The sequence below is a fragment of the Hyperoodon ampullatus genome (genome assembly GCF_949752795.1).
Source record: "Hyperoodon ampullatus genome assembly, chromosome: 5".
NCBI classification, from domain to species: domain Eukaryota; kingdom Metazoa; phylum Chordata; class Mammalia; order Artiodactyla; family Ziphiidae; genus Hyperoodon; species Hyperoodon ampullatus.
In genome coordinates, this window is record NC_136918.1 from 9,312,554 (window position 1) to 9,327,391 (window position 14,838).

The window sequence follows — 14,838 nt, forward strand, 5'->3', positions numbered from 1 at the left end:
CTAATAATACCAAAGGTACACATACTATAAATAAGGTAACAGACTCAGGGAGGCTGGGATCAATGCCCTTAAAAGCCCTCCTTGTTCTTTCTGTAGTAAAAACACATAAAGAAAACATAACAAATGAGTCAATTAATTTTTATTAAAAAAACTAAAGTAGTAGCATAAATATCAAAGATTCTCTAATGTCTAAATACCACCAAGAACAATTTAGAACAAAGCTAAAAGAAATACAACAGAAATATAATTTTCAAAAGTCCAACTTTGAATAACTGCACTAGCTTATCACTCGATGCCAAAGTATCAAAATTTTAGGATACAAATCTGAGTAGAATTAGCAGGAATTGCTCTCCAGAGGGGATATATCACACCAAGAAGTACCAAATGGCAATGAGGATCAGGCTGTGAGAACTTACTTCCATAAATGTATTAAAAAAATGATTGTGTAGGTTAAGCACAGTCAATAATTTTGGAGAAATATTTGTTTAAATGCAAATATTCTCCCCAAGGAAAACTCGTCCCCTCAATGACCATTTGCTTCAACGATACAGTATCCTTCATTGAATATTGAAACTTGCCTTTTCACAAATCAAACAATCAGAAGGCTCTATGTATCCCAGATCCAAAGAGAAGACTGTGCAGTGTGCATCATAAGGAAACATGACACCTCGGCTTGAGCCAAAACAAACTTTCCCAAATTTCTGCAACCCCTTTATTCACAAGGTCTCTCAATTAATCTGGAGAAACATATCTAAAACATATAACGAATCTTTCCTTGCTTCCGTAAAGCTTCTTTCATCATTTCGTAAATCCACTAACCATCCAACTAACACTGAGCTTCTCTACTCCCAGACACTGTAGAACAGTGATCTTTAAAATCACAGTTTGGAATTTATAGAAACTGTACTTAGAAGAGATGTTTTCAGTGTGAACTAACTAAAAACAGTGGCCTGTGCTCTTTGGCGAACTAAGATCCCATCTCTTTTGACCAGATCTCACTGTCCAGAAAAGTCAACTGGGGTCTGGTAAATACATTAAGGAGTAAGGCTTTTAGCTTGCAGAGCAAGGCAGCTTCAAGAGCACAACCAACCTCTCTAGTAATTCTCTAAACTAGAAGAACCATGCATGTCTTAATCTCTGCCACATATAAGTACTTTTTTGGGGGGTATCGTTTGGTTTGCTATAAAGAACCCATTTTCTTTAGGAAAGGAAGGCTGCTTTCATTTTTACTAGTCTTTTAGGAGAAGATCAACCCACACATTCTAGAGCGGTATTCCTTAGTTCTGTCACAAAGTTTCCCTCTCCCCAGCACAGAAAATAACTGGTGCTGATAATGTAGGCAGAGGTTAGATATCTTCTGGAAATACTAATATGAGCTTCACCAATAGTAGGTGAAGTCTTACAGGTTCCTGTCATAAAGCAAATGTAATTCAAGGATGACTCTTTGCATGGAAGATAAGCTGTTAAGTGCTAGATTGACTTAAGAGACAGTAGGAAAAGTTATTCTTTGGTGTTTATCTCCAACACCATGAAAACAAAAAAGATTTCATTACTTTAGTAAACATTACTTCAACCCAATTAATTAATTAAAAATTTCCCATTCCAAACCAACAACAAAAGAAAATCATTCTTTTAAAAAACATTACCTGTTAGCATGCACTCCATTCACCTGAGTGATTACAGTAGACAGCTGACCAAGACCTAACATGGACTTCACTACGCCATGATAGTGAATGATCTGGAAATTTAAAAGTATTTAAAATAGCAACTGTTACAAATATATCTTAGGAACCAAAAAGTGTTTAACTGATATTCATTAAAAAATGCTATTTACCTACTGAGCCTACCTTTCTTAGTTTAACAACTGACTTGCTTGGCTATATGGCAGAGCCCTCTACCGATGTCCTAAACACATCTGAATTTTTTTTTTTTTAATGGAGACAACCTACAAAAAATCTCAGATTGCATTTATTATCTTTTCCAGATATAGTCTGATTTTTGGTTCAGATCAAATATAAAAGTAACAAGTACTCCTTAATACTTTGTTTAAAGATTATTTGTCATATTATTTCTCACATAAAAATTAAAACTCAAACATCACAATATTATTAATATCGATTTTGGGCTTCAGTAACTGAAAAGTTAAATAGGACTGTGAAATATTCTTTAAAATTGAAAACAAGCCTGTGAAAAATAAAGGCCCTACACAGTGAACTTTTGAGAAAGTGAACATGTCAATTATGACAAAAAGGAATACCCCGAGATTAGAGAGGATCTAAGCCAAGATTATAAATCAGTGATTCTAAACCTGTTCCAACATACATGAGATATGCAACGTCCCCCCGTTAGCAACTGTAGCCCAGTGATTCTAAGGGACCATTTCAGAGATTCCCAGATGGTGATGGGGGCATGTGTAATCTGAAAAAGTTTCTTAGGCTGTAGAGAATCACTATTATTATTAAAAATTGATGCAAGTCTTATACTTTTAACAGCAAACTAAAACTATATCAATTTTAGAGTAATGGAACATAGAGTTTAATTAAGTATACTTCACAGTAAATCTCATTTATTTGGGAGTTTGTAAGGTCACAGAAGTTTGGTATTGGAAGTGATCTCTGAGATCCTCTAGCATGTCTCTAATTTTATCAATCAGGAAACTCAAGTTCAGAGACGGTTAAATATTTTCCAGACACACTGTGACACTGGTAGAGACAGTATTGAAATTAAGGTTTCCAAAGTTCCTAGTTCAGAGTTCTTTTTGTTACAAGGCCTTTCATTTATCTCTTACCTGGTCTGGTTCTAACTGAATAGCCCTGTCATAACAAGCAGTGGCATCCCTCAGTAAGCCGATGCTTTCATGTTCAAGGATCTGTTCTTTTAGAGATGGTTCTGCCTTTCGAATTGCGCTTACTCCAGCCACTCCATCTGGTTCATGCATAGCAGCATACAATTTCTTTGTTCAATCATTAAAAAACAAGGGGGGAAAAACACAACTGGAAATAAAACTATAAAGCCACCAGTTTATGTAAAAAAAAATATAAGAATTTTTTTCTCAAAGCAACAATATGTATTTATTTCAAGATAGATTCACAGTGAAACTGCAAACTTATTTCCAGGCATTCTGTTCTACTTAAATATAGTCATATTCCACTTAAATACAAATCTGTACTAGTAACTGTTATTGATAATGAGAGCTGTAAAGAACCTCAAAGTCGTGAACTCTTTTAAAAATCCAATATATCATAAATTCTGTTGAGTATAGTTTATAAGTATTTTATTGCATTTTAAAACTTAAAAACATTTTAAACAGCATTTTAATATATTCATATTGAGATGCTTTCAAGAAACACAAGACACTAAATCTGGGTTCAAAGGAGATATTCAGACTGAAGATAAAAATTTGGGAGCAATTAGCACAAAGATGGCAGGGGAAAGGATGAAATGATTTAGGAAATGAATAGAGGGAGGGAAGAAAAGAGGACTGGGGAAGGACATCAGAGTACTTGTATATTTATAGACAAGGAAGCACTAACAAATGAAACTGAGAGGAGAAACCAGAGTAGTTTGAAGAAATCTGGAGAATGTGGTATCCCAGAAGTTGTGAGAGAAAAGAAAACACCTTAATAAAGAAGTGGTCAAATGATGCCATGAGGTTAAGAAAATGAGGACCGGGAAGCATTTATTGGATTTGGTAACATGGAGGCCACCAATTTTCTTAGCAAGAGTAGAGTCAGTGCGATGGAGAAAGAACTCTTGTTGGAACGGGCAAAGAGTAAATGGGAAGTGAAGAAGGAATACAGAGAAGATGGGCAGTTCTTTTAAAAACTGACTGTGAAAGGAAACAGAAAGATGGGAAGTAACTGAAGAAGATACTGTAAGATCAAGGGAGTTATAAAAAATTAAGATTTTTTACAGGCGACACCAGAGCATGTCTATATGCTCTATGTACTCTGGTTGAGAAAGAAAAATTAATGATATTGGAGAAAGCCGGAATATCTGAATGATTGAAATCAAGAACAAAAGTAGAAGAACTGAATTTTGGCAGGAAGGGATCCTTCCTTAGGAACAAGAGAAGGGAAGAAAGGGAATATGGTACAGATGCCAATGTTTTTTCGGATTTGGTAGACATCTGGCTTCTACTTTCCTAATGAACAATGAAGCAAGATCATCTCAACAGAGTAAGCAAGGTGGAAGCAGAGAAATGAAGAGAAGGTAAGAAATAGTCATCTTGAAGAGTGCGAAAGTAGTCTTTATTAGAGAAACATAGAATGACTGAAGGCAGTGTTAAAGAGTCCCACTGATGTTTGAGATTATGAATTGAAAGGAAAACCAGTTAAAAATCCATTGTGTGATTTTTCTCCAGTGATGTTCAGCTGCTTACATGCAGACACTGGGAAAGCAGATGGGTGAGTTTATCCAGCACTAGAGTCTTACAAAGTGAATACAACACAGAGGGAGAAAGATGAGGGAGCTGAACATCCTTGTAAAGGAATGACTTTAACAATGAACAAGAGACTCAGAGCTAGACAAGGAGAAAAAGGCAGGAGAGGACTAATCACCCAAAGACTACAAGCTACTCATTTTCCAGTTCTCTCACCACACTCTGCTTTTTGACCTGAAAAGAAGCCCAACAATCTTGACCTCTTATTTAATCCACTGTATTAGGCCCACTGGCCCTTACTCTCTTTTCTTCCCTACACAGTCATAGTATTATCGTCTAAACCAATAAAATGAACAATCTAAACATAAAAGACTGGCAATATTAAATGTCATTATTAAGTTCACTATATTAATATCAAACCTGTAAAAATCCAAGATGCTCTTGAATATTTTGCTTCTTTTCTGTAATAAATGATTCAAAGTGCATTACAGCTCGTGTGTATGCTTTAGAGCGAAAGGACGCTACTGCCAGAGTATCCTGAGGTATGAGGTCTAGAAAACGAGTTACACTCTGATAGTCTTCATAATCCACAGTAGGTGCTAGATTATAAAAAGATAATTGAGTAATTAAAGACTGAGAAGATGAAATTTTAAAAGTATCCATTTAAATTTCAATTTATTTATTTTTAATTTATTTCATGAAATAAATTAATCTAAATGTATTAGGGTATCTTATTTAGAATGTAACTACCAACAAGAAGATTGCTCAGAAGATTCCTGCTCCAACAGCACCATTATGACTTATCTTGCCTTGAACAGTCATTTAACTTATTTGAGCTTCTGTTTCCTCATTTTTAAAAGGGAAATATTAGTATCTGTCTTGCCTTACTTACAATGTTGTTGTGACAATTACATGTAAATTTATATTAAATGTTGAGGAGATATAAAGATGATACAAAAGATACAAAGATGGGTTATTTATTATTAATAACTATAAAAACACTGATAAAGTATAGCTGTTAGTAGGGAAAAAGCAGAATTATAGAAATAGCCTTCTTTTTAATTTTAAAATTCTTTGTTAACAATCTATTTTTTTCCTGTGTTGCTATATATACAATATTAACTAATACAATGGAAATAAAAAGTAAAAGTACCTTTCAAGTAAAATCACAAATACTTTAAAATGGTAATTTTTTAAAAGAGTCTAAGAAAAGACCTAACTGAGAAACTTCTGGACTATCCAGTTTAAGAATTCTTATTTAAAACTTATAAAATTTAATAATGACTCATAACAGCATGTAGAAAACAGGAAACAAATAAATTTCATAATCAAGACAGTAAATTTAAAAGAAATTATATTTAAAATAAATTCTTTACTTCCATCAAAATTTGTAAATCACTTCAAATTAGGAGAAATGTTAAAGTATTGTACTTTTGAAACATTACAAATGTTACTCTTAAAAGCTAGAATTTTCATTACTTAGTAAGAAATGGTAATAACAGAGTTCACGTTTGGTTTTTTGGTTATCATTTTCACATGCAGAAACAGAAACAAACATTCAATTGTTGAAATAATGTAAAATATATCAATAATTAGTCTTATTGCAGAGAAACACTTTCCCCTAAACATAATTATTTACAAGTCCAAAAAATCTTAGAAAGATAATAAACTGTTGTGCTTAACAACAGGAATGTATGTGCTTCCACAGATATAGGAACAAGAGGGAGATGCTCACAAACTGAGAACTTGGTGTAAGTGAAGGCCTCTTTAAGGGTCTTAGTCAGTTTTTCCAATTAGCCTCGAAGCTTTGGGGGAAAATCATGTGATCCCACTAAAATGGCTAAAGTATACAAGAAGCAGAAGTATCATATACTTTACCCACCTGCTGCAAGAATGAAAAACACAAAAGTTCAAAGACATTAAGAGTATCTATTAATGTCTGATGAATATAATTCTTCTCATCAAGTGCTTGTATCATAGGGGCAAGTGTCATTTTAAACTCTAATGAGATTCCTCTTTTAGTCACCTTTGTGGGAGTTGTAATATCACAGGGAAAGAAATAGCACGATAGTAGGTGTAGCAGGGTATAGTATAGTAACATATATTAAGCATATCTGGAGAGCCTGCTGGATACCAAACACTACCAGAGAAGGGGAAAAGAAGAATAAAAAGAATGAGATGAATTAAATAAAGAAAAAAAATAGGCCATGAAATGAATGAAAGTAAACTCTTTGAAATTTAAAACTTAAATGTGGAAAAGACTGCAAAGAGTATCTTATAAGTGAAAAAGTATAAAGAACACTTCACTATTCATATATATACACACTTAACAATTTATATCATCACCATCCCAATTAATCCTCAATCTTCTAAGGGAGATAAAATCAACCCTATTTTATGCAAAGAAAAATTAGGTATGTGTCTTGCTTAAGGAAGTGACAGTAAGAATTTAAAGAGAGGTTTTCTAACTATAAATTCACTGCTCTTTCTCAGTAAAAAGGCCACCTTAAGGGGGAAAAGAAAGGCATGTGAGAAAACATAGGTCTTTTAAAAGCTAATGCTTAAATTACAGAACTGATACAGAAAGGAGCTAACTGCTTAATAATTAAGAGAAGGAAGTATACAGAAGTTATGACTTACTCATGGAGTCCACCTTATCTCTGTTTGATTTGCCTTGTGGAAATTTTTCAGCATTCAGTGCCTGAAATTTGTGCCTTGCCCACTGTGTGAGATGGTCAAGCATGGAGAACACAGTCTGTGTACTGAGCTGACACAGATCAGATGCACTGTCTTGGGTACTTATGGTATGCTGATCGTCATGCTTAAGAACTGCCATAATTTCTGCATAAACCTAAGAAGAACCATTTTATGGTGAATAATATGTCTGCATGATATCATTTTACTATTACCTGACATATAAGACTAACCACTTTAAGGGAATAATTTTCAAAAGAAAAAAATCCATCATAGATTAATAATAAATCATTTTTCTCATCTATAATTAAGCCAATAAAATGTTTCCCTGAAAAGAAAATATACTGTAAAAGAGTCATGAGAGTAAATATAAAAAAATTCTTCTAGATTATTCAATAAATGATCATGAAACTAGTTGTTAACTAGTAGAAAATAAAACTTTAAACAATATCTCACAGTACCTGTAAAAAATCAATTTCAGAGTAATTGAAGGGCATGTTAAAACAAAAGGATCAAAAAATTGTAGGAAAATATGTTCATGACATTGGATAAGAGAAGGCATCACATAAAAGGTTTAAATTAAAAAGCTATAAAAGATTGATAAATTTGGCATTTATATTTAAAATTTCTGCATGGCAAAAGGTATAAACACAAAGGCTAAAAAGAAAACCACTAACTGGAAAAAATTTCTGTGAGATATGACTGGCACAAACTGGTATCCAGAATACATATCAAACTACCAATTATTTAAAAAGGACACACACATACACAACCACAAATAGGTAAAGGATATGAACTAAGCAGTATACAACTCTTTGATAAATAAAAGTATAAAAAAGGATTTTGTAAGCGTTTTCATATGTACTTACATATTATAGCATACCTTGATCTACATTTCCTACTAATATGTAGCCTTTTTAATACTAATGACCTTGCATAAATGTTTGGACAAACAGAAACCAAATAAAATGATATTTCTTACCTCCTGCTGATCTTCTTGATTACAACCCAACAAAACATACACTAGGATATGTGGAAGAAGATAGATGGTCACCTTGAAATCATGCTTCATCATAATGCTACAGCAGGTGAAAATTTTACTGGCAAGATCATGCCGCACCTATAAACTCCAATGGTTTAGAGAAAGTAAGTAGTTTTATTCATTTTATTCTTTTGATTAATGCCAAAAAACAACATGTGAGCTAACTTAACATTGCAGAGTGGGTATTCTATGGAGAAATGCACTCAAAGCAGGGAGGATTTCAGATCACCATCCCTCTGGTCAAGTGCCTGAACTGCTGAGACCCCTACAGGCAATGTAGCTACCTGGGCTGCCAACTATCTCAGCAAAAATGGTCTTTTCCCCTTACAGTTCATTTTAAAATGAATCACGTTTTGTTACAGATTAACTTCCCTAAATACAGTATATTTTACTTAGCTAACATTAAATTTAGTATATTTATTCCTTGAGCACATAGATGAGGAAAGTAACCAGAAGGTATTCTCTGGGCCAGCACATTAAGTACAAGATCACATTTTTATTAAGTAATAAACAGTGATTAACTATAGGAACGAAAATGAAAGAAATAAAAAAATTAAATTACTTGGTGTTAGAGTCAAATTTTATTGGTATAATCTAACCTTCAATTTACCAACATTACTGTTCTCTTATAAAAGTTTAAAGGTTTTTTCTTCTTCAAATACAAATCCTTCACTTAAAAAAAACCAAACTAAACTACAACTAAATAAAATATTCCATAGCTGAAAGTAATTAAAGAGTATTAATTTAATCTTTCACATATTATATTTTCAGTACGTTCATTAAAAAATGAGAGACACTTTCTTGAAATTACCAGGTACAAATTATTATAATAATATTTTAAAACACTAATAGAAATATGAATTAAAAACAAAAGTTGTGAAATTTAAATACGCCTTAAACATGTTGGGTGAACACAGGGTACCTTTTTGTTTGTCAGGTATGTAAAAATTTCATATTAAGAAAACGTCAGAAATATACCTCTATTTTTCCATGAAATTTCATTTTTAAAAAACCTCTACTTTTATTTTGGAGGAAGTTCAGATGATGTATCCTCTTTTAGAAGTAGCCACTAAGGGATAATATTATCTTTTTATTACCTAAGAAATCTTTTTATTATGTAAAAAAGTCTGAAAAAGCATTTATATCCTTTTAAACAGTATTATTTTACAACCTAAAATGAACAGACATAATAGACATTTTATAAACACATGAAGAACATAGTAATTTGCTTGATAAAACAACTACCTTCTTACTCAGAAACTGTTACTAGTAACAACAGAGAAATTGCTACTCTCTAGTAGTAAACATTTCCTATGAAAACTTCTATATCAGCACAAAGATTACAATTCCTACTGTATGTACTATGCATTCAGATAGATGCTCTCATTTCCTTTACAATTTCTGTTCAGTTAAATTCTGAACAGAGTTCTTACCTTTGTTATAAGATAACCTGCCCAAGATGCTGACCATTCTGCAAAGTTATTACCTAATTTACTTAAGTAAATTGGCTTCTTTACACCAGACCAATCTGTTGACTTCTGAGAACTCTTATATCTGTAATTTAAAAAATTGTTTATTAAAAAAAATATATATATCCATCTGTTTGGAACTTTAGTAAAGAAAGCATAAGAAACTACATCAGCTCTTTCACTGACTACCCCACTACTGCCTTGCCTTTACTGAAATCTGGCTAAAGACACTACTTTCCCTGAAGCCTTCTTAATGGCAGGGCAGTAGGTCATTCATGCACACCCCAAGTACTTCAAAGGATTTAAGTCTGCTTCCTCCCTTCCTCAATGCTCCTTTCAGATCCTTCCAAGTCCATCACTGTACAAGAAAGATCTGTTCCTTTGAGGTTCAAGCAACCCAGGCATATATACTATTCTCTACTCCTCATTATGGGCATCTACCAAACCCGTTGATTACCAAACTCACTGATAAATTTAGTACATTGCTCTGCATTTTCTTTCTTCACCAAGTCTTATCATCCTGAGTGACTTCAATGTCTGGCTGGACATCTAGTCAAAATGAAAACTTCTCAATGACTTTCCCCTCTACTTCTTTATCGGGACTCCCTTGTCAATACAGAGAAACTTCTTCCCTTCCAAAATGTACTATTTAGACCTCACTTTATGGCCAGTTTCCCAAAGTTCCAGTTCTTTTGTTCAGTTACTCTGACACATCTGTTCTCTCACTGAGACCTTTTGTCCCTTGACTCTGCTAACCTCTCCTGATCTATAATACCCTCCTTTCATTACCTCTCTCCCTAGCCAGCTTGGTCTCCACGGTGCTTCACTTCAAGTACTCTCTTGGTAATATCCTGTATACACTCCACTGCCACATTTTCTTTACCAGCTGTACCCATCCACCAAGCTCCCAACCTTGAATCAGTCTAAATGCCTGCCTTCACTGAAATGATACCTAGGTCACTGCATTGATAGAGGAAAAATCACTGAATTGCTTATGAGATTAGTACTACTACATATATTAGTCTTCAACCTCAGTGGACCTCTACGCTGCCCAGAAATCCTTTTAAGTTTTCCTTATCAGCTCTCTCTTCTCTTTTCCACAGTGGCTATTTCAAATCATCACCGCTCTCCTTACATCACCTATACCAACTCCATTGCCACTTTCAGCCAATAATCTCATCTCCTATACTTCTTACTTCATGGAAAAAAAAAAAAGAAGAAACCATTAACACAATCCCACAACTAAATCTGTAAAATCTGCTGAGTTCCATCCATTATTTTATCTTCCCCCATTACAGAGAAAGAGACTGCACTTCCTCTAATCTAATCTCCCATTAGATATATGGCTACCATTTTGGATGCCCCTCGGGGTCCTTATTATATCAATTACCACTTCTCTCTTCCATATCTTCAATATGATCCTTTCTATTTGCTCCTCAGTGTTAACACTTAAACATGTTCAAACAGGTCTCATATTACTCATGTGTACAGCAATTTTTTGAAGTGAGTGGGTTACTTTTTAATCACCAATGCAAGGTTAGGAAATGACAAATATAATTAATGCCCTACACTCAAGGTTCTCAGCAAACACTATATATTTCACTGTATCACAAATTGCTAAAAACTGAAAAATCCAATAATCTCTCAAGTTAACCATCACTATTTTGAATCTTCATGAATTCTCTAGATGATTTTACCAAGTTTTATGGTGAACTTAGTTAGAAAACTACTGATATTGGGGTACAAGTCAGGTTCTGTCAAGACACATCCTGATATTTTCTCCTAAAATTATTTCTGTGGCAATTTTGAACTGTAGTTGATCTATCTAGTTCTAAAAATCAAATCTCCCAAACACAGCCATCCCTTTGATCTAGGTTTAGTGACTGCATATAAACAGCCCAAGTGAAAAAAAAAAATAAATTAAAGGAGAGTATAGGAGTATAGCTTTAAAGCAGCAAAAACAAGGATATGGTTTTAGGAAGTCTTTTATTTCTCCTAGGCCCTGTGGAGAAAATATCAAGCAGTCCAAGCTATAAAACTGCCCTACAGGCTAACCTGGTATCTTGGTGTTTCATACAAAAGTGAGTCGATTCCATTAATACTGCTCTCTATTGACTTCTTATATTTATGAGGTGGTGATTTCAATGAGCAGATTCCAGCTAGATAAATCTAACTTCTACTATTGAGGGACCATCTGAGAGGTTCCTTCAAACTCCCAGATATAAAAGGAGAAGGATCATAAGAATTCTCATTGCTTTGCTAAGATCACTCTTATAAATAACCACTTAAATATTCTTCTTATGAAAGAACAAGAAGTTGGCAGAAAATATTGGCTTCTTATGAAATACTAAATTGAATAACAAGTGGGCAGAAATGGTGGCTTCTACTTCACGTGAAGTAGGGAATAGCCACACTACCCCTTCCAAAAAAAGCAAAATTCAACAAGCTGACATTGAATAAGCATTTATTATTGAGTCTAAGTCAAATGTCAGGCACTCTGCTAGGTACTTTTTAACATTATCTTCTCTATTCCTAACAATCATATAACGTAAGTAAAGCTATCCACATTTTCAAGATGAAAAAAACTGAGACTTGGATATATTAAGTAAATTGCCCAAGATTTTAGAGTGAGCAAATGCAGAGTCAAGATTCAAATTTCGGTCTACATGACTCTAAAAACCATAAACTTTCCACAAGATCACAGAAACTCTTAAGCATCTGTATGTGTTATAAAATATAGATAAAGAAATGGAGACCTCAAAAAAGAAAACACAAACATTTATTTTATATCTTTAAACAATGCTCTTCCTAAGAAATAAAATGATGTTTAAAAGGTTTCTAAATATTAAAAGGTATCTAGAAATAAGTACACATACTTAAGGGCTTTTATAAAGAATATTACTACATGTCTACTAAGGCTCAAAAACTAAATTTATGCAAGGTCACATATCCAATAAGCTTGTGACTTAGACTACCTAAAATTAAAGTTTCTAACTAAAAATTATTTATGGGCTTCAATCAGTCCTAACAAAGTTATTAAAATGGGGAGGAAAAAAAGGTAGAAAATACTTTTTTTTAAAAGTAGGAGAAAATATTTTCATGAGGAGAAATTGGTAGGGCTAAAAACCTCTAATCTCTAACTGGGATTACTAAAGGCTTTGGGACTACCTTTAAATTCTTAAATTTCTGTGTTAATTAGACCTATCAAAAGTTTCAACTCACATTCAATTTAAAGTAGATTTTTCAAAGTACTACAGACAGTTGAATTAAAAAATAAAAAATCAGGGCTTCCCTGGTGGCGCAGTGGTTGAGAGTCCGCCTGCCGATGCAGGGGACACGGGTTCGTGCCCCGGTCTGGGAAGATCCCACATGCCGCGGAGCGGCTGGGCCCGTGACCCATGGCTGCTGAGCCTGCGCGTACGGAGCCTGTGCTCCGCAATGGGAGAGGCCACAACAGTGAGAGGCCCGCGTACCGCAAAAATAAATAAATAAATAAATAAATAATCAATCCTTTCAGCTTCACTGAATTTGTCTAAATACTTAAAGTTACAGAATTTAAACAATGAGCAGACTATACTTCTCATTTTGACAATATTATAAGCATAAATCTTAGTGCAAAATACATATTAGAACATACTAAAAATACTTTTAATGCTAAAAAGTTATATCAAAAATAACATTTAGTTTATAAAGTTAAAAACAATTTTATGAAAGTAGTTTTAATGAGTCTACAGACCTAGTATTTAGATGAGGTTCCAGTATTTCCCGAACATGCTCGGGAAATCTCCTCCACAACTGGTGACCTGGGCCATCGGTCTGCATCTCTCTACAGTCATAAATAGAAAGTAACTCCTACAAATACATATTTTACAGTTGTAAATCGTCAATGAAACAGATAAACCTTTACATCCATCAACATTCTTCATATTACAGCCATAAAAATACATAAAATGATAAAATTTTGGAGTTGTCTCAATGCTTAAAACTATTTAGGTGACTTACTCAAGGTCACAAAGCTGTGGTAATATTTGAACATGCAATTTGTGTGCTGTACATAACATGTATTGAAACAAATGACTAAGCTATTTGGAGGAAAAAATTGGAATTTTCTATATTTGCAGAATTTTTAGAATTTGACCTTTTCTGAATTTTAATGAATCCAAAATAGTTCAAAAATTCAAGATATCTCAAATTCTATATATAAAGTACTGAGCTTAAAATTCTGAAAATAAGATGCAAATGTTAAAGACCAATTTACTATTCAAGCCCATCAATGAAATGGTTATATTTTACTTTCCTGAAAATAAAACAAGTGGGATTTTATAAAGAAAAAAAAAAATCTTTGTCTCCAATATCAATCTTTAAAACAAGACAAATATGTTAGGGTATTATATCTCCCATCATCTACTATTCTTTCTTTCTAATTTCATTGAAAAGGACCACATGCAATAGATGTATTCCTAATAATTATAAAGTATAAATACTGTCTAATAGAATATGTACTTTATACTTATATTTAGCATTTTTAACAAAAGTAAGGAAGTTTATGAAAGTTCAAATACAGAAATATTCAAAACATTTTCATTTAACTTTAAAATGTTATTAAAATTTTGTTTGAAGCCAGCTTTTTCTGATGTTTGCAAAGTCACTCTGGCTACAGAAGTCCTCATAATCAACCTCCAATAACAGACTTAGTAAATCAGCAATCCGCTAACTTTTTGGTCCTGGGACCATTTATACTTTTAATGTTAGGGGAGGGGAATTAGATAAAGGCAGTCAAAAGGTACAAACTTCCAGTTATAAATAAATACTAGGGATGTATTACACAACATGATAAATATAATTAACACTGCTATATATTATATATGAAAGTTGTTAAGAGAAAAATCCCAAGAGTTCTAATCACACGGAAGAATATCTTTTTAAAAATTTAATCTTGTTATCTATATGAAATAATGTATGTTCACTAAACTTATTGTGATAATCATTTCACGATGTAAGCCAAATCATTATGCTACACGTCTTAAACCATTTTTATTTATACAGCTCTGTATGTCAATTATACCTCAAAAAAATTGGAATAAAAAACAAAAAACACTAATGTACTTACAGTTGTAGATCTTGCTTCATATTTCACTGAGAAAACAAGCAATCACAAGAGATCTCCACAACTTCCATGCTAATATCTCTCCAGCCTGGCAATATCAGTATCAGTGCTTATATGCTCTGCTTTCTCTTTTGTTACTACAGAT

At 33.2% G+C, this 14,838-nt stretch overlaps 1 protein-coding gene across 2 annotated transcripts in view; it reads right to left on the reverse strand.

The window, feature by feature from the left end:
* ATR (ATR checkpoint kinase) overlaps positions 1 to 14,838 on the reverse strand; it is a gene marked incomplete at its 5' end in the record, with an annotated part of 101,431 nt that overhangs the window by 38,960 nt on the left and 47,633 nt on the right. For both annotated transcript variants that reach the window (XM_079705381.1, XM_079705380.1), the window contains 7 exons: positions 1,647 to 1,738; positions 2,789 to 2,953; positions 4,802 to 4,980; positions 7,022 to 7,232; positions 8,058 to 8,195; positions 9,551 to 9,671; positions 13,323 to 13,438. In XM_079705381.1, the coding sequence (XP_079561507.1) occupies positions 1,647 to 1,738; positions 2,789 to 2,953; positions 4,802 to 4,980; positions 7,022 to 7,232; positions 8,058 to 8,195; positions 9,551 to 9,671; positions 13,323 to 13,438 (1,022 nt within the window). The remainder of the gene's footprint in view (positions 1 to 1,646; positions 1,739 to 2,788; positions 2,954 to 4,801; positions 4,981 to 7,021; positions 7,233 to 8,057; positions 8,196 to 9,550; positions 9,672 to 13,322; positions 13,439 to 14,838) is intronic.